We start from the raw sequence: 18,976 nt of genomic DNA, 5'->3' as shown, positions 1-18,976 counted from the left end.
AAAAGAAAAAATGACCTCAGTTACAGGACTATAATACACTTTTGTCTTATTTTCCAGCCCTTTTTGCACATATGCTTTATTGTTATTTAAAAAAAATTAAAATTCGTGCACTCCAGGATTCCTAGCACCCACTCCAAAGGACGGCGTGCTATGGGATTCAGTTAGTACTCATTGACGGCAGATTATTTTGTTTACTTAGCTGCAAAGTGAACATCATTCACTGACGTTCTGATTGCTTACAACTGCATCATTCGCTCATGACTATTGCATCAAATTGTTAGAATGTATTTGCCATTTTCCTCTATTTAGGTTTCCCCCCCAGTTTATCAGGATTAGAAGTACTGTTGCAAGGAGCATTTTTTCCTCCATGTAACGGGTTTTGAGGGTTTAAATTATTTTCTTAGGATAAATTTCAAGAATTTGAATTCCTGGATCAGAGGATAAAATAATAAAAAATCACAGAAAATAGTTTCTAGGGGCGCCTGGCTGGCTCAGTTGGAAGAGCCTGCGATGCTTGATCTCTGGGGTCGTGAGTTCAAGTCCCACATTAGGCACAGAGAGTACGTGCATAAATACATAAGCAAACAAACACACTTTCCAGAGTCTTATTTATCCCTATTTTCAGGACGGCTTGAGAGTTTCAACTTTACCATAACCTCATCAGTATTTTGTTTGCATTTTAAAGGTTTTGCTCATGTAGTAGTGTAAGATGCTACCTAGTTGTTTTAACTTGCCTCTCTGCATATGCAGTTACCAGTGTAGGCTGAAGCGTTGTCTAAGCATTTAGTAAGAGAATTTCTTACGTGACTTGTCTGAGTCGTTTGTATTCCTTCTTAGAACACAGTTTTCAGTTGGTTTCAGGGAAATTTATAATACAAATAATTTTGACCCCATTTTCCTATTATAACGACGGCAAACGAGATCCTCCTAGTGTGTGATTTTTCCATTTTGAATGCCCAGTGTGTCGTCATAGGTGCGATTTTCTGTGCTCTGGAGAGTCTGAGAATGTGGTGGCCAGAAGGACCTTAGAATGTGAGCCCAACCACAGTGTCTCAGACAGGGAGACCCTGGCCCAGGGAGCGGAGGCCACGGGCACAGGTGGCAGGAGGGGGACCAGGGCAGTGTCCGCCTCTCTGGGTGGTGGTCCTGTCTCCCGAGCTCCTCACAACCCCGCGTTTCTTTCCTGGCCCCAACGGCTCTTTCGAGTGGAGGTTTATGCTTTTCTTTTTTGAACCAAGGTACACGTCGTAGGATCTCCTCAAAGTGTACCGTTCCCACTGCGATGGCGAGGAGCCAGCCAGCCATTCCATCTCTCTGACTCAGGGCGTTTAAAAATATCCTGAGCTGGGCAATTTGGAGGAACCCATGATCGATTTGTGAACACTGAGTTCTTAACAGGCAGCAGACGCAGTCTAGTATAGAATTACCGTCAGAAGATGCACCAGTGCCGCAGCGGCGGCCACCTGCCTGCCGGGGGTTGGCCTAGAAATTCGGGGTCTGCGGAGGGTGCCGAGGGGGCAGGCCCAGTCTTGAGGCTGCCCTTGCCTGGAGGAGCTCCTGCATCAGAAGGGCTCTTGCTTCGTGCTGAGCTGCCTGTGGCTCGCCCGGGGAAGGCGGGTCCCAGACCTGGTAGGCGACGCCCCCAGCTGGCAGTCAGGAAACCTGGTTTAGATGCAAAGAGTCCGACCTCTGCATCCTGGAGCCCTGTCTCCAGCTCTCTGGGTACGTTCACGCACAGCCCTGTCCGTTCGCAGACGTGCAGCAAACACCCGTAGTCGAGACTGCACGGGACAGCCCATGACTCCAGAGGTGCGTAGACTGTGGCAGGACGAACAGAAATGGGAACACCTGTCCGTCACACAAACGGCACCATGAATGGGGTTAGGCACAATGCTGGAGGTGCGCGCAGGCATCGGGAATAGTTTTGACCAGGGCTGGAGTGAGCTGCTCGGAAGAGGTGTCACCGTGTCCCCCTGGGAGATGGACAACATCCAGGCAGGGTGAGGCAGGAAGACAGGGTGGAGTGGGGAAGGGGGAGGGTGGAAGGACCAGGCACCTCGAGACACATGCCTTCATCCGGGTGTAATCATCCTGCAGGTGCAGGGGGGGCAGCGGGAAGGAGAGGCTGGGTCTGGGCAGCAGATGACCCTCAGAAGCTGGTGGCGGGGTGGTGAGTGATATGAAAAGGGGCATCTGTCTGAAAGCCTGGGAATGGTCTGGGCCTTGAGGAGAAGCGGCTTCAGGTGGGAGCCCAGGAAGGGAGGGGCCCACGTGCTTAACAGAGGCGGCTTTCCCAACATGCCGGACGACACCATCTCCCATAGCCAGTGACACGGCAGCGAGCAGGCAGACGTGTCCCTGGTGATTTTTGGATTCTAGCCCGGGCTTGGCCTTTGTATTTCTTGGCGTCAGTCGGGTGGGCCAGAGCAGGGAGGGGGCCGGCAGGTGCAGTGGCTTTGAAGTCATAGGTGTAGTTGGGAGAAGTCCTGCTCGTTGCTGTTCAACCAATAGTTCCTGAGTGCCTACATGTGCCAGGTGTGTAGCAGTAGGCAGTCGGGAAATGATGTCCATGTAGTGATGACCCAGATTCTAGAAGTTTGGAGCCTATTCTCTTTTCAGGAAATTTAGGGCCTCCTTCGTTCATTGAAGTCTGGATTCTCAGCACTAAGTTCCCCTTACGCAGGGAGTAGCTCTCGTGGTGATCATGTTTCTGTGTCTTCCATTCTAGATGCCTTAGGACCACGAGAGCTGCCCCGGAGGACTCCTGGTGGCCAGCAGCTACCAAGCAACCTGTGTGCGTGGCCTCCAGCTCCCGCTGACGCGTCTGGGAGTCCCGTCTGCTGGTCTTCCAGCCTGGAAGCCTCCCCGAATCATGGAGGCCCCGGAGGTCCCCGTGGGCGCGCTGATTGACTTCGGGACTGAGCCGTCTGCCTCCTCGCCCCTGGAGATGCTGCCTCCAAAGCTGCAGGAAGGGGACAGCTCCCAGGGTGATGGAGCTTCGGAGAGCGAGACCACAGAGTCTGCGGACAGCGAGAATGACATGGGCGAGTCGCCCTCCCACCCATCCTGGGACCAGTACCACCGCTCCTCCTCCAACGAGTCCTTCTCTTCCAACCAGAGCACCGAGTCGGCCAAGGACGAGGAGACCTTGGAGCTCCGGGAGTTCATGCGCGGCTATGTGGAGAAGATCTTCTCTGGAGGGTGAGCCCCCGGGACCCGCTCTGGGCTCTGTCCTTGATGGAGCCCGGGCTTCCGCTCCCTCACCAGCCAGGGGTGGGCCTCCTGGGTGGTTCTCAGCCCCCACCCCCGGCTGCAGGTAGAAGCACTTGGAGAGCTCTCACTGCCTCTTCCGGCCCACCCCCACCCCCCGGCTCCAGCCACTCCACTGACATGTTCATGTCCTTTCTGCTAAATCCAGGAGGACTCTAGGATGGCTTCCCCGCGTCTGAGTCCTGGCACGTTAGCATCAGCCTCATGCTGGGCTGGGGCGCTGCCGTGACTAGGGACTCTCAGGGCAGGGATGGTATAGCCCCGAAGGTTTTGATGACCCGTAATTCTCGCGATGCTCATGGCATGGAGCCTCAAGCAGCTGCCAGGATGCGGACCCGTCCTTGCTTCTCCTTCTTGCCTTTCTTGGATGGTTCTTGAAGGTGTACATAGGAGCTCCGGTCACTGGAGCAGCAGGAAGTGGAGTTCGGGTTGGGATCAGACAGAGGAGAGGGTGTTTGTGGGGAGGCCTCCAGCTCCCCCCCAACTCTTGTTAATATCTCAGCATGGGGGCAGGGAGCCTGCAAATCCAGATTCCTGGGTTCCGGATGTCAGCCTTGCCCTGCATCCCCATCACACGCTAATCACTGAAGGCCTTGCAGCTCATTCCCTGGATGGGGACCTGCAGTTGCCACATCATGGGAGTTTGCTAGAAATGCAGAGTCTTGGGCCCCACCCAGACCTGCTGAGTCTGACTCTGCATTTCAGCCAAACCTCCACACTCTCTGTGCCCATACTTCAGGGTGAGGAGCTCAGGGACCAACGGGACTATTTTCCCATTTAATTAAAGTAGTAGGAAAAATCTGCCTGCTGACACTATGTAAAGAGGCCAGTATTTCCTACAGCGATTAAGGGCCCTTGTTTGTAACCTGGCGAGGTGGACGTCTGCCTTTTCTGGGTGTGTGTCCATTCTCTTTGCAGTTAGAATAGGGAGGAGAGTTCCGTGATAGTCCATATATGGGACGATCCCAAAATGCATTCGTGTTTGATTTTGCACGCATTCTGGGAGAGCGGTAGATGTGGCTCTCTCCTAATTTTGTTTGACTAACACTGGAATTAGTCAGCTTTCTCTGAGCACACCCAGTTAATGAAAGGGGAGAAAGCGCAGAAGCCTGCTAATTTGTCAGGAAGGCCAATCTGTATTTGCGGCTGCCTGTCAGCAGTATGGAGCCCAGACAGCTGAGCCGGATGCATTTTCAAGAGCATTTCAGAAATCACTGCAGACTAGCTGGCAAATTCCCCGATTTCATCTGGTGTTGGTATTTTGGGATAAATGAGACCAAGATGTTTTCTACCAAACCTTAAATAAACGAAAGATTGCATGAGCTCATTGATCGTCAGCCTTCTGTTTCTTTTTTATCTTGTCTTTAAATCTGGGGACAGAGTGTTCGCCTCCCGCGATGAGGTGGTTTGAGGTCAGGTGAGCGTCTGTTCACCCTGGCTGTGATGACCCCCGGGCCCCCCAGTCTCTATCCTTCACATACACAGCCAGGATCGCCAGAGCACCAGATGTGCTGGTGTAAGCCAGGCGTCCACGCTTGGCTGGGGGCCATACTTCCCCGTTGCCTCTCCTGCCTCTTCCCCACTCTGGCTGTGTTTGTTGCCGAGGACTGAAAGTTGCTTTTCCTGCTCTGCTCCTTTCAGGGAGGATTTGGACCAGGAGGAGAAAGCCAAGTTTGGAGAGTACTGTAGCAGCGAGAATGGAAAAGGCCGCGAGTGGTTTGCTCGATACGTGAGCGCCCAGGTGAGGGGGCGGTGATGGGAGGCACAGCTGGTGTGGCCTCTTCTCGCCACCTCTGCTGCTCCCGCTCTGAAGAAAAGAGCCCCAGGAAACAACCACAACCCAGCAGAGAAATGAGTAGAACTTACTTAAAGATGTTCCCAAAAGGCCTTGTTAGAATAGCGGGAAACAGGAAGCTGCTCATCTGGTTGTCCCGCTAGAAAGAATGAGCGAGCAAACTCATTGTAATTGCACAAATTGCAAATCTGTGCAATTACAGAAAAGTTCCTTTTTGAAGGGCGAGCATGTGGACGATGTCCATGCGTAGTTTTATTCAGTAACCCACAATGTTCAGTTTTACAAAGGTAACGTAGATGGTGACAGCCATGCGAGTTCAGAAAATAATTGTTTTTTGTAAATACCTCGTAGGTTCTTTTTTTTCTGCAAAGTAGCTTTAACTCTTGGCTTTTTCAGGTATTTTTATCACAATTTATTTTTCTATAATTTTTTAAAAAGATTTTATTTATTTATTTGGCAGAGAGAGACACAGCGAGAGAAGGGACATAAGCAGGGGCAGAGGGAGAGGGAGAAGCAGGCTCCCCACTGAGCAAGGAGCCTGATGTGGGGCTCGATCCCAGGACCCCAGGATCATGACCTGAGCCGAAGGCAGACGCTTAACAACTGAGCCACCCAGGCGTCCCTCATAATTTATTTTTCCAAGAGAAATTAGCAAATGCCCATCAACACGCGTAGAGAAACGGCCCCAAACTCTCCAGTCCAGAAATGGCCCGTGTTGTCCTCTGGGGGTTTCATCCCTCCAGGCCGTTCTGTGTTGTATGGGTGAGTGTGTGGGGCTCCTAGTTCTTAAAATTTCAAAGAGCTGCAGGAAAATGTTGGCTTGTGCTCTGCTTGGGGGCCCAGTTACTCTAGCACAGAGGAGGCTGCTCCCGTCCCAGGCTCACAGCCCAGCAGTGTCGGGCAGTGCGTAGCGTGGTGAGCCTGACACCTGTCTGAGTGACAGCTGCCTGCCCGCCCAGGTGACGTTTCTGCCCCGTTCCCGCACAGCGCTGCAACTCCAAGTGTGTCTCAGAGCCGACCTTCTACCGCCTGGTGCAGTCTTTCGCCGTGGTCCTGTTCGAGTAAGTGATGCTGTGCCCAAAGCCTTTGTCCTAAAGTATGTCTTCCCCGTTTTTCCTGCCCCGTACTAACCCAGTCGTAACAGCCACACGAGTCATGAGCTCGTGCTTGCTCTGAACCACACCCCCCAGCCCCCACTGCTGGCATCCACAGAGAGGCCTTGCACCAGCCTCTCGGGGGAGGAAGTTAGGGTCCAACCCCCACGGTAGGGGAGGTTAGGGGACAGCAGCTGGGCGTAAGCAGATCCCTCCACGAGGGCCGTCAGGATAGGGGGGGACGACATGCCATTGACCCTGCCCTCCTGTGGTGGAGATGCAGCCTTTTCTGGATTTCTTGTTGTGGAGCACTTCCAGCTAGATAACCACCCACTTAATGACTCGATCAGATGCCTTCAGCCTGCTCTACATGCTAATTAGGCCCTGCTGGAACCTTTTATCACAGACAGCACAGTAGAAGCTGGGGGGTGATGAAAGGGCCCCCCTCCACCTCTGTGTAGCTGTGGGAGGCAGGCCGTGTGACTCACGGGCTCTCTCCTCCTGAGGCCCCGGGTCCCTGGGACGGCTAGACTCACATCATACGTGCTAGACCTGCGTCAGAGCAGGTGACAGCACCCCCCCCCCACAGGCATGAAAGGAGGGGATGTGTCTCTGCCTTGGGAAAGGGAACAGCAGCCGTACTGATGGGAGAAAGAGCGGAGCACTTGGAGGAGAATTGGGAAAGGACGGGGGAGAGGAAGCCCCAATCTGATAGTTGTTTGTGCCCCACTTACCCTTGTCCCCTCATTGTGGCCCTGAAGCAGGTCCTGGTCCCATGGTTTGTCCCCATGTCCCTTTTGTCCTTCCATGCCTGAAAACCCCCTCCTTTACTTTTCCTTCCCTTTCTCCTGCAGCAGAGACATACCAGCTCTTAATTCCCCGGTGTCTCGATGTCTCCTCACCTCTTTAGTCCCTGCCCCCTCCACAAACATGGAGCGTGCACTGGAGGAGAAAGACCATAAAGGGGAGGGTCCCTGTTTTTCTGGCACCTGCTCGGAATGTCCCATGTTGAGGATAGGCTCATGTGGGGGGGATTCTGGGTCTCGGAGCTGGCAAGGGTGGAGGAACAAGAGCGCGTCATGGAAGGAGTCGGTTTCAAACAGGCGCAGCTGTCTTGTGTGCAGCACGCTCAGCCCCGAGGAGACTTCCGCTTCCGGACACTCCTATCGTAGGATTTCTCACGGATCCCTATTGTGCAGACAGTACCTGTCTCATGTGGTAACATAGTTAATTCTGGACTGAGTTTGATTTTTTTCTTCAATAAAATTGGGGGGGGGGGTGTAGGAAAATAAAATTCAAATCCCAACCCAACCAAAACACAGAATCTTCCCATTTCTCAGTGAGCATGTGTATTTCTGTGTGTGGGGGAAGAAAAAGGAAAAACACCTTATAATCTTTTAAAAATACATATTTTTTAAATTTGAGTTTTATAATTTTTAGTTTATTAGTGTCTTCTGTTTTTACTTTTATTTATAGTCCTTTATGATTTTATTGGCAGAGTTTAGTTCTTCAAGTTTTATTAGTTTTTTTTTTTTAAAGATTGTATTTAGTTATTTGAGAGAGAGAGAGAGAGCACGAGTGGGGGGTGGGACAGAGGCAGAGGGAGAAGTAGGTTCCTTGCTGAGCAGGGAGCCTGATGGGGCTCGATCCCAGGACTCCAGGATCGTGACCTGAACTGGAGGCAGATGCTTAACCAACGGAGCCACCCAGGCCCCCCTTAGATTATTTTATATTCAAAGATAGAACTGGCCCTGACCCCACTGTCTAGATACATTCCATTGACTTTTCTTTTGTTAATACTTTAAACATTAGATACATTAAACAAGGTTAATGTAATAACCTTGTTAATACAAGGTTAGAAACTAAACAGAAAAAAGGTCGGAAACTAAACAGAAAAAAAAAAACACAGAAGAACAGAGTAGACAGGCACAGCACCTCAAATGGAAAGGAAACCCCCTTTTACAACCCTGTCCTCAGTCCTGTGGTCCTCCTCCCGGCAATAACCACTGTTGATGACACACATCCTGGTGAATATAGATCTTTCTGGAAAAGATAAGCAGTTGGGGATTCTTTTTGATTGCTTCTACATAGCATCTGGGGAGTGAGGTATAAATGTGGGCATATTTTTTTTAAGATTTTATTTATTTATTTGACAGATCACAAGTAGGCAGGGAGGCAGACAGAGAGAGGGGGGTGGAAGCAGGCTCCCGGCTGAGCAGAGAGCCCGATGCTGGGCTCAATCCCAGGACCCTGAGATCATAACCTGAGCCGAAGGCAGAAGCTTTAACCCACTGAGCCACCCAGGGCCCCAAATGTGGGCATATTCGTAACATTTTTAGCTCTTGCTTCAGGAGGTCGCAGTGAGAAAAGTGGGCAGGATGGCGTTTGAGCTGGCCGGCCTTCCTTTTCATTTTAGGTGTCATCAGATGGACGACTTTGGGCCCGCCAAGAACCTCATGACCATGTGCTTCACCTACTACCACATTGGTAAGGCCCGGGGACGCGAGCGCCATAGAGGGCAAACATGGAAACTCAAGGTTTGTCCCCTTGTAACATGGCATCAAGTGACGTTTCTAACCCCCATTAGCGGTGCAGTTGTGAGGCTTCCAGAAAACAACAGAACCTGGGGTTAGGGCGAGATGTGCAAGGAGAGAGACACCTGAAACAGGAGGGGAAGGTGTGGTCCGTAGCGTGGGTCAAGCGTCTGCCTCGCCACCGCGGTAGGAAGGAAGTCACCCAGCAGCTGTCCACTTGGTGGGCAATCTCATGGGCGACTCAGGGATTGCTGGACGTGAGGACTTCTCTTTCACGTTTTAGCAAAATACAACACGGGGTTGGCCCTTGAAGAGTGTGGGAGGCGTAGTTAAAGGTCTTGGGGTGGAAAGCGTCCCTGGTGTGGGCCAGCGATGTCCCTCCAGCAAGGGCAGATCGTTCTTCATCCTGACGTCTGACAGCTCTTCTGGCTCATTGCTCTGGAACTTTCTGGTCATTGGAGCTTGAGGGCTCCCCATGTGAGGTTCCTTGGGTGTGATATTGGGGACTCGTTCAGGCCGCTGTAAGCAGAAGGCTGCTGGGGGCCTGCGCGTGGTCTAGAGCTGGGTCAGCGCGGAAGTGAGCACGGCCTCCCTTCCCACCTCTCTCAGGGTGCACAGTTTTGGTCTTGTGTCCAAACCCCATGTCTTCTGCAGCTCGGCTCTGTCCTCCCCACACTCCCAACTGCCCATTCCCCCCGTGCCTCAGTTCTGGTGACAGCTAGGTGGACTGCCTTAGCGCTGGATGGGCCCTTCGTGCCAGACCTTTGGGTCAGATGGGAACCCCTCATCCAAACCATGGCTCCTCCTTCTCGAAGGAGTGGGAGTCACATCTGTGCCCACAGCAGCTTAAATTAGTAGGGGACACTCAGCACCTTGATGGTGGGGGTGTGGCCTTTGACCTGCAAGGCTCTGAAGGGGGTATCTTTTTTTTTTTTTTTAAGATTTTTTTAAAGGTCTTACTTATTTGAGAGAGACAGTGAGCTAGAGAGAGAATACAGGGGGAGGGTTCGAGGGAGAAGCAGAGTTCCCGTTGAGCAAGGAGCCCGGTATGGGGCTCTATCCCAGGATTCTGGGGTCATGACCTGAGCCCAAAGCAGACGCTTAACGACTGAGTCACCCAGGCACCCGAAGAGGGTATCTCTGACCGGCAGTCCCGTCTTGACCTGTCTGGGCGCCTCGACTTGAGGGCGACTCTGACCTGTAGGCGGCGCCTTGAGCTGTGGGAGAGCCTTTGGCCTTACTGTTCTCTCCGGGATGCCCACTCCCGCCTCATCCAGTTTCAGGCCCACACGGGGGCCCGGAGCCTGTCTAGAGTCTGCTCCAGACAGGCTCCTCCCCACACAGGGAGAGGCTCCTCGGCCCCCTCTAACCCTGGGACTCTGCTGCCGCGGCGGAGCTCCGTGTGTCCGTTGCTCCCCTCCTTCAGGTCCTCGGGCTTCAGGGCTGGGTCCGCTCCTGTTTCTTCATTAGTCCAGGTGCACCTGGCTGCCTTCTTAGATGCAGCAGGTGCTTAGCTGTGGCCCGAGAGGCCCAGCCCTCCGCCTTCCCCTGGCATCTTGGGTCCTTCGCTGGTTGCCACTGTCACCGAGAGGCTCCGGCGTCCTGTTGTTCCCGCTACACAGCGCGGTTCCTTTCCTGCCCCCTCCCGCCTCTCCCCCACTCCAGGTAAGCCGCACCTGCTGCCCTCCGAGTCCAAGGAGAAGCCTGCAGGGAGCATCGACTCCTACCTGAAGTCCGCCAATAGCTGGTTGGCGGAGAAGAAGGATATCGCTGAGCGGCTGCTAAAGAACACATCGGCCAAGACAGAGAACGTCAAGGGCTTCTTCGGGGGACTGGAGACCAAGCTGAAGGGACCCCTGGCCAGGAAACATGAGTACGTGTCAGCAGGTGGACTGTGGGGGGAGGGCCGGCTGTGGCCGAGGGCTGAGGCCACATGCCACCTGCCAGTGGCGGTGACAGGGAGGCCGTGGGCTGGCCATGGAAGCATCCACTTGGCCACGCTGGGTGACCTTTGGGGCCCGCAGCACAGCTGCAAGCCCCGCTTGACTCCCCAGAGTTCTCTGGGGTTCACACATGCTGGTGGGTTGGCTGACAGACAGGGATGTCCTGGGGGCTGGGTTCTTCTAGGACTGATGGGGGGAGCATGTGGAAACTGTCAGCGGGCAGGAGGGGAATCACAGCTCCTCCCTTCCTCCCGGAAGTGTGGTGAAAGCTCGTGTGAATGGAACCAGGTAGGAAGGGGAGAAAGACCCCTGTCCCCTAGGACAGCCATTTTGCGGCAGGAGCTCAGGAGCCTTCTGGGACCGGGTGCTTGAGAATGGGGTGTTGAAGCCAAACCTCCCAAGAAAGGGGGCACGTCAGCCAGAGAACCCCAGGCTCCCTGCGGTCCCCACTGTCCTCTCCGATGGCTGGTTCCTGCCGGAAGATTTGGTTTTGTTCCTTGTCTGGTCCAAGCAGTTTTGGAATCAGAGAAAATGGTGCAAGGGAGCCTCCTTGCCACATCTCCTTAATCCTGGAAGATTGGCAGTTGGTAAATATAGCACCGACTTCATAACACTTTTCCAAAAGAAACCACATGAAATGTACCCATCGCTAAGAGACATAATCCTGCTTCAGCCAGGTTAGACTGGTTCCTCTGAGCTGAGAAAATGGGGGGGGGGGTCGTTATGTCACTGCTGTGGTTCTGTCCCCCAGGGAGGATGAGAACAAGCCCAAGGAGAAGCCGCAGAAGACAGGTGAGTGTCTCCCAGTGCTCTCCTGCCTAGCAGGTGTCCGGCTGTGCCACAGCAGTGCCCCTGGTCCCCAAGGGGTCTTCGACTGCCCCCAGCTGCCGCCCTGGGTAACCAGCAGCCTCACCAAGCAGGCCCCTGAACATCCAGGCTCCTTCCGCCCCGGGCACCAGATTCTGTCCTAGGTGACTCCCAACTTCTCTCCACCCTGGCCTGTACTTGCCTATGGAATTTCGGTGGGGAGCCTCTTCTCTGGGGAGAGGATTCGGGAGCTAAATTCCTCAAGGCAGGGAAGTGAGGGAACATATTGGTGGGGGTGGGGGGCCGTGCCAGGGATCCTTCCCTCAGAAGGAGCCCCCACAGCCAGGCGGCAGGAGCGTCCTTCCCGGCCGCGGGCGGTGTTGGACAAGTGGTCTGGAAATTTTTACCGTACGTTTCCATAACCTTTGGGGAGAAGCGGTGCCTGCCGGGAGGGTCGCTGAGGGGTTTGCCAACCTGTGGGGGCAACCGGAGCCACGGGCGGTGTCTGTTGCCCTCCCGCAGTGACCGTGTGCAGCCCGGAGGAAGAAAGGAAGGGGGAGAAGATCTACCTGTATACGCACCTGAAGCAGCAGCCCATCTGGTAAGGCCGCCCTCACACCTGCGGGCCCGAGCTCCTGGCCCCTGTGGCTCCCTCGCCACCGGGGCTCACCGCACCCTCCCCGGGATAGCTGGAATAGAAAAGGGGAACCGTGGCGGGTGTGGGTGAGGATGTGGAGAAACTGGAACCCGCATACCCTGTCTATGGGGAGAGAAGGGGGACAGCGGCCGAGCAAACCTGGCAGCTCCCCCAAATGTTAGCAGAGAGTTAGCCTGAAGCCCAGCAGTTCCGTTCCTAGCCAGGGGCTTGAGGGAACTGAGAACAGGTACTTGGGCCAAGACTCACGCACATTTAATAGCCCATAGCTGGGAAGCACCCAGATGTCCACGGACAGGGACGCGTGATGTGTGGATCTGCAAAATGTGATACCTCCCAACCACGTGGTCTTCTTCGGCCACAGGAGGGGCGAGATGCTCACCGTTGAGACGCAGGTGAACCTGGAAACAATTACAAGACAGACACGAAAGGCCACGTAGTAGATGCTGTTTATTCTCATCTGTCGTCAGCGACAGGCCCGTCCCTGGAGACAGAGCAGCTGAGCAGTTGTTGGGGGCTGCGGGAAGCAGGGGTCAGGGAGGGACTGTTCACGGGGACAGGGTTTCTTTATGGGGGCATGAAAATGTTCTGAGGATCGCACTCCGGGTTGCACAACTTGGAATACAGTAAAAACCACTGAATTGTGAACTTTAGAAGACTGAGTTTATGGTATGTGAATTATATCCCAATAAAGCTATTTTATACGAATGTCTAGGAATGAAGGTCATGAGTAAAGTGAGAGGCCGGCGGTCGGGGGAGCCCTTGCCCTCTGTCTCGCTCTGTGGATCACTGTTTGGGCTGCCTTAGTCCCTCCAAAGGTTCTCCATCTCCATGCTGTGTTCACCCCCAAGTAGGCAGAGAGCCGGCCCCCGAGTCCCAGGGATGTCAGATGCGCCCCTCCCTCGAAGGCCACAGTGGCATAGTTGGCGGACCCTTGATCTTAGGAAGAACGTCTCTTACTTGTGTGTCCCTATGAACATGTTTGTTCTCTGCACGCGGCCTGTCCGTGCCAGGTTCCCGTTTATGTTACTAGACCCTGTTCTCGGGCAGCAGGTGTCCCCAAACACCCATCTTCCTCTGGGAGGCCCAGCGGGGGTGCAGAAGTGGAAGAAGGCCTTCCTCCATGTCCCGCAGATGGATGTGGACTTTACCTGCCTCCGTGTCATACCCTCCTCCTGGGAGAGATATGACCCTTAGCCAGGAGCCCAGGGAACCACCTTGGTTTGGGACAAAGGCTCCTGGCCATTTTCCTCTACCCTGCTCTGCCTCTCTGCCATGTGTCCACAAGCCATGTGTTCTTATCCCTCCCGTGTGCTGAGAGCTGCCTCCCAGCCTCCCCGCAGAGGACTGACATTCGGCTCTGTCTCCCAGGCACACACTGAGGTTCTGGAATGCGGCTTTCTTCGATGCTGTCCACTATGAGAGGAGAAAACGGTCTCCCACTACCAGGTAGGAGCAGCGTCTGGGTCCGCCTTGCCTTGCGGCAGAGGCCGTGGGACTGGCTTTAATTTCAAATTTCTGCAGAGGAGAGCAGAACGGCGGCTGAGTCGGTGCATCCGTCTCTTTTTCGGCTCCTTCTGGCCCCAGTGCCGGGCGAGCTGCCTGGGGGGTCCCGGGCACGCTCAGCTTCGTGGGCGGGGGTCGATGGGGGTTCCTCGGCTTGCATGAGCGCTTTCTGTCCTGGGCTCTGGCATGACTTGGGCTGACCCTCCTCTGAAACGCACACTCCCCCAGAGTGAACCCATCAGGACCCCCAAGGATTGAGTCTGCCTATTGCTATAAGAACCGCGGCCTCGGGACTCGGGCACGCAGGGCCTGCCGCCCCGCCTCCCGCCGCCGTAGACTCAGCTCGAGAGAGCTGACCTCTGGGGAGATACGATTGCTACCTTCAGCTTACTGCTCTGGTCTGCGGCCTGAGACCCCCCCAGCCTCCCTGACGATAGTCTTGCCACATCAGAAGACCCCCGTTGTAAACGGTCACACAGAGCACAGGGCAGAGTGAGGGCTGGTGGCCCTTCCTGCTCTGGCCACAGCAAGCCACAGTTGCTGCCCACTGTGTCGAGTGGCTGGGCAGGACAGGGCAGCAGCCCTCCTAGTCCTGGCTCCCCTATTGGCACCCCCTGTCATGAACCTCTCCTTCTCTAACAGGGGGAGACCCCTCAGCCTTTCTCCCTGGCAGGGGACAGCAGGTGCCTGCTGTGTGGCCGGTCCACCAGCTCTGGGGGGATTGGAAGTGCGGTCGACCTGTCTGCACGGGTCGGGGGCAGCGACACCCTCCCCGGGCGGGACGGCCTGCAGTCCGCTGTGGCTGCCTCTCCTGAGGGAGGCAGAGGGAGCGCGCAGAGGGCAGGATGCCGGAGCCATCCCGGGGATTCTAGAGAGAGAATCCCACGCTCTGCCGGAAACCAGACTGAAGGAAGCACTTCGATGCTTGTAGGCGAATGGGGTTTCCTCCTGCTGCTTACATAGTTGTCGGGCTCCTAGCAGATGAATGGTCTCGAGTACCCTGTCTCTCTCCGTCTCTCTGTTTCTGCCTGTAATAACGCTCCTCTCTCGCTGTTCTCTTTTTTCCATCCACATATCTTGCATGACTTTGACATGTTCCTCTGTTTACCTGTTTCTGCTGCCGCTCCAGAGGGGATGCTGGAGAGGAGGAGAAGAAGAGGTGTGTGTCCACGTGACTTTGTTCATGTTACGGGGCCGCGGGTCCCCGCCAGGGCCACTTCAGGGTGGGAGCCGCGCGCAAGCTGCTGCAGGAGGCAGAGCCCGGACGCTGGGGCAGCTCAGCCCCACCGCCCGGGGCGAGCCCCGCGCTGGGACAGGCCGGTGGCGGGTGGGGGTTCGCCAAGGGCAGAGCACCAGGATCAGGACACATAGAAGGCACTTGAGACCCTGCAGGGCCTGGTGTGAGTTCCACTGGCCACTCCAGCCCCTCCAGAGCAGACCTCGAACCCACCCCCTTGACTACACGCTTGGTAATCTGGTCGTGGCACGAAGCCATGGGGGCGGCGGCGGGGGGGCACAGAGAATCTGGCTCTGTCAGCCAGGTGCCCACGTGTGCAGGGGTCTGGCAGACCCTCCCCTGCCCCTGCGACAGGCCTGGGGTTCAGGGAGGAAGACAGCTGCCCCCGCCTTGCCAGCCATGGCCTGGTGTGGAGCCTGTGCACGCGCATGCGTGTGTGTGTGTATGTGTGTGTGTTTGTGTGTGAGGGTGCCCCCCCGGAGAGAAGGGCCTGGAACAGGCTGTTTTCTTGGAGCCCCCAGTGGGGTCTGAATCTCATCATTTGACCTTTGTATTTGCTGGGTATCTTTTTTTTTTTTTTTTAAGATTTTATTTATTTGTTGAGTATCTTTTGTAATACATTTTGTAGCTCAAGGCCTGCCTACTCACAATACGGTTTCTGGTACAGTGATTGTTTTCGCCGGACATTTCCTAAAGCACGCTTCCTTTCATCAGTGATATATTTTTAGTGCTTATTGTTTATGAGAGATCTTGTTTCTTACGCAGCCTTATTATGGCTATAAAAGGAGCATTTAGGCATAAGGACACGGCCTTTAGTACAAAGCCCCCACGTCCCCACAGTGTCTTGGGGAGCGGGGGGAGCATGACTCACCACGACCTCCGAGGGGCAGGGCTGCCTGGCACCAGTGGCTGAGGCCCTGGAGAGCTGAAGCATCACGGCCGCCTCCAAGCTGTCGGCACCAATCCCACGAGGGGGTGCCGGCCTCTGGGCCTTACTCTGTGCCCCAGAGCAGATGTGTTCTGACCACACACATCTCAGACCTGCCCCCTGGGACACCCACACATGCTCCCAGCCTCAGCCAGATGAAGGGCAAGTGTTCCTCTGAGACTGGGGTGGGAGGGTGGGCTCTGGATCCCTGGGCAACCTCGTGCCTCCAGCAATATTTCTCCTCTTCAGTAAACCCGGCTGGTGATACTCAGAGGCAGAAAGGCCTCCGTTTCCAAAGGCATCTGTTGCTCACAATCCAGTTCCCACCGTGGCAGTGTAGACACACGTCCTGCAGTCTGTGTGGGATTAGACCATGCCCGGTATTGGGTATTGATCTCAGTTTTCAGGAACTGATTGGATGGCAGGCAGCACCTGACCTGCTGAGTGCTAGCGGCCTTCCACCTCTTTCTTCGAAGGTCAGAGTAAATGCCCCACTTCTAGGACTTGCCACAGCCAAGAGAATCTCCTCCTCATCCAGGTCAGGAGGGTCAGGGCGGCCGGTCATTCCCACGTGGTGTGGGGTTGTGCATTGCACAACCTGCACAACTGTACACAGCAGACCAGATGATGGTATGGGGATTCATGTGCCTGAACAACCACTGCAGGAAAGAGGGTGAGAAGGAAAATGGGATGGGATTAGTGTCATGCCTGGAAGCATGCTCTGGGTATCTTCACGGGTGTCCTGTCATCGGCAGGAGGAGGCTGGGAATGATACCTGTCCCCGGTGTCCTGTGGCCTTCCGCTAAGCCACAGTAGCACGAGTGGCCCTGGGCCCAGCGGGCGGGGAGCAGTTAAGGTTTGATGTTGGTTCTTTCTCTCTTCCTTTGGCTTCTTCGCTCCCTCACTCTGCCTCGTCTCTCCCTCGTCTCTTCTCTCTCTAACCTTTAGTCAGACTCATCACCCAGAGCGTAATCTTGAAGGGGCAGTGGGCTTAAGCGAGCATCTCCTCCACACCTGTATTTGCCCCTGCAAGGAGCCTGCTTCTTGGGGAGACACGGAGGGGCCGGGAATGTGCTCGAGACAGGGGTGCTCTCCCAGGGGAGGGGGCAACCACACCCACAGCGAGTGGCTGGAGGCAGCTTTCCATCAGGACACACAGCTCACAGGGCTCGGAGAGCAGCGTTCCTGCCCCAGAGCCGTGCGTGCTCGCGTCCCTCTCCAGGGAGGACAGTCGGGCTTCAGAGTCCCGCCCGGGCAGCCGCCCACAGACCGTGTTGCTTTCTCTTGGCGTTTCTGCACTTTGTGCTAAGGCCTCGTGCCATCTGCACGGGGACCTCTGGGGAGATCGGGGTCTCATCCTTGTGCTCCGGGGAGGGAAGCAGTGCATGAACCTGGGCCTCTGAGGAAGTCAGGGCCGGGAAGTACAGCCGGGCGAAGATCCGGCCTGACGGGCCAGTGGCCCTCAGCACGGCCCAGCTCCCCTGCTCCCTGGGCCTCCCTGCCACAAGAGGCTGACACGCTGCCCCTGCAAAGAGCCTGTGAGACCTGTAGCGGGAGCGCCAGCCCGAGGGACCTCCTGGATGGGTTCTCAGCTCCCTCCCCTGGGACGCCAGGGGGACCCTGTCCTCTCTGCAGGTCATCCTGCCTCCCCAGTGGCATCAGGACCTCCCATCTGTGACCCACAGAGAAGGACACGGGGGATGGTGTCCTTGTCCCCTAGAGAATGTTCTGGGCAGCCACTGAGCACACAAACATCATTGCTGGGTCAGTAGGAAGCATATGAGCTTTCGGATCTCCTCGTCTCAGGAAGGACGGAGTGATGCAGTTCGTGTTTGGGCCTGTCAGGCAGAGCGGCAGAACCCTGGGCAGGCTTTGTGGAAAAGCGGATCCAACAGCTCTCTGGGGGAGGTGCTCCCCACTGTGTGTCGGGGGTCCCTGTAGATCAGAGCGGGGGGGTGAGAGGCAGGGGAGTGCGACGGCATTCGGGAACCCTCTCCTGTCACCTGTGCTTGCAGGGAGAAGTGGTGCCACATGACCCAAGAGGAACGCAACGACAGCCTACGGTTCAATGAGAACATCACCTTCGGGCAGCTGGGGTGAGAGCACGGACAACGACCCCACCCTGGGGGCCCCGACCGAGTGGGGCGGCGCGGGGGTTCTCCTGCTGGAAGGCCTGTCCTCGTGCAGGGCAGAGGGGGACACCGATGCCCGGATATGGTGACAAGAGGCCCCCCGCCAAGGAGACCTTCCAACCTGACCTGCGGGGCATGGCAGCGGGGAGCCGTCCCTGACAGCATCACACATCTCTGTGTCATTGTAGCCCTGTGTTCTCACGCAGCCCACACGCCCGCGGTTAATGACGTTTGACCGGCTTCCAGTTCCCAACAAACACGCCTCGTGCCCCCCGGGGTGGGCAGTTGCACAGCAAGAGTAGCCCCGGGGCCAAGGCGACTGCCCTTTGTTTCCGCTTCTCCCTGTTCCAGGCGGGTCCAACCCCCCCCCCCCACTGCCCCCGCCCTCCTCTCCTCTCAGAGAGAAGGAAGGGCAGCCGCTCACGGGGTGTCTTCTCCTCCAGCACGTTCACTCACAACATGCTGGCGTTCGGGCTCAGCAAGAAGCTATGTAGTGATTTCCTGAAGAAGCAGGCCGTGATCGGCCATCTGGACGAAGGTGAGCGGCGGCCAGAGGCGGCCAGGGCTCGGGCTAGGCAACCAGTGCTCTGCCCACCCCACCCACCCCACTCCAAGGATCGCTGTGCTGTTCATTAGAAACGTGATGCTGAACTGTCGCGCAGCCTCACCCCTCTGCTCTTCCCATCTCCCTCCATGCACGGGACGCTTCCCATTGTGCTTAAAGGCCTTTCCTGCTAGACAGCATTTGCCGGGGTGGGGTGTGGCACGCTAGGGTTGGGGAGCTTCCCTGCCCCCGTGTTTCCAAAACGGGGCCAAAGGCGAAGATGGGCCTGGGCACGCAGACTCTGAACTTGAAGCTCTGCCATCAGTTGCCCTTGCTTCTAAGTGGCCTGCTCTGTTTCTTGAACCACACTGCCGTGATGGGTGTAGGGGCCGTGGCGTTGCTCTAGAGTCTCTGACTTCTCTAGCAAGAGAGGATAGGTCACATATCCGCCCCCTACTCTGTTAGAGCCGGCCTTTACGCGGCATCCCACCTGCTACGAAACGGCTTTCCTCGTGGTCTAAAAAGGCTTCC

General features: G+C 55.8%; 1 protein-coding gene across 4 annotated transcripts in view; it reads left to right on the top strand.

The window, feature by feature from the left end:
- The window catches only part of KIAA0513 (KIAA0513 ortholog), a 62,934-nt gene that overhangs the window by 38,109 nt on the left and 5,849 nt on the right, over nt 1–18,976 (top strand). For 3 of the 4 annotated variants that reach the window (XM_047711080.1, XM_047711081.1, XM_047711082.1), the window contains exons 2-12: nt 2,729–3,201; nt 4,912–5,011; nt 6,053–6,126; nt 8,576–8,646; nt 10,359–10,566; nt 11,388–11,428; nt 11,966–12,044; nt 13,470–13,547; nt 14,734–14,763; nt 17,785–17,865; nt 18,345–18,439. In XM_047711080.1, the coding sequence (XP_047567036.1) occupies nt 2,873–3,201; nt 4,912–5,011; nt 6,053–6,126; nt 8,576–8,646; nt 10,359–10,566; nt 11,388–11,428; nt 11,966–12,044; nt 13,470–13,547; nt 14,734–14,763; nt 17,785–17,865; nt 18,345–18,439 (1,186 nt within the window). In that variant the 5' untranslated portion in view covers nt 2,729–2,872. The remainder of the gene's footprint in view (nt 1–2,728; nt 3,202–4,911; nt 5,012–6,052; nt 6,127–8,575; nt 8,647–10,358; nt 10,567–11,387; nt 11,429–11,965; nt 12,045–13,469; nt 13,548–14,733; nt 14,764–17,784; nt 17,866–18,344; nt 18,440–18,976) is intronic. The other variant, XM_047711084.1, reaches the window with a different exon arrangement.

The sequence above is a fragment of the Lutra lutra genome, chromosome 17 (genome assembly GCF_902655055.1).
Source record: "Lutra lutra chromosome 17, mLutLut1.2, whole genome shotgun sequence".
NCBI classification, from domain to species: domain Eukaryota; kingdom Metazoa; phylum Chordata; class Mammalia; order Carnivora; family Mustelidae; genus Lutra; species Lutra lutra.
The sequence above is the reverse complement of the archived record's forward strand: the minus strand, read 5'-3'. Positions and strand labels throughout refer to the sequence as shown.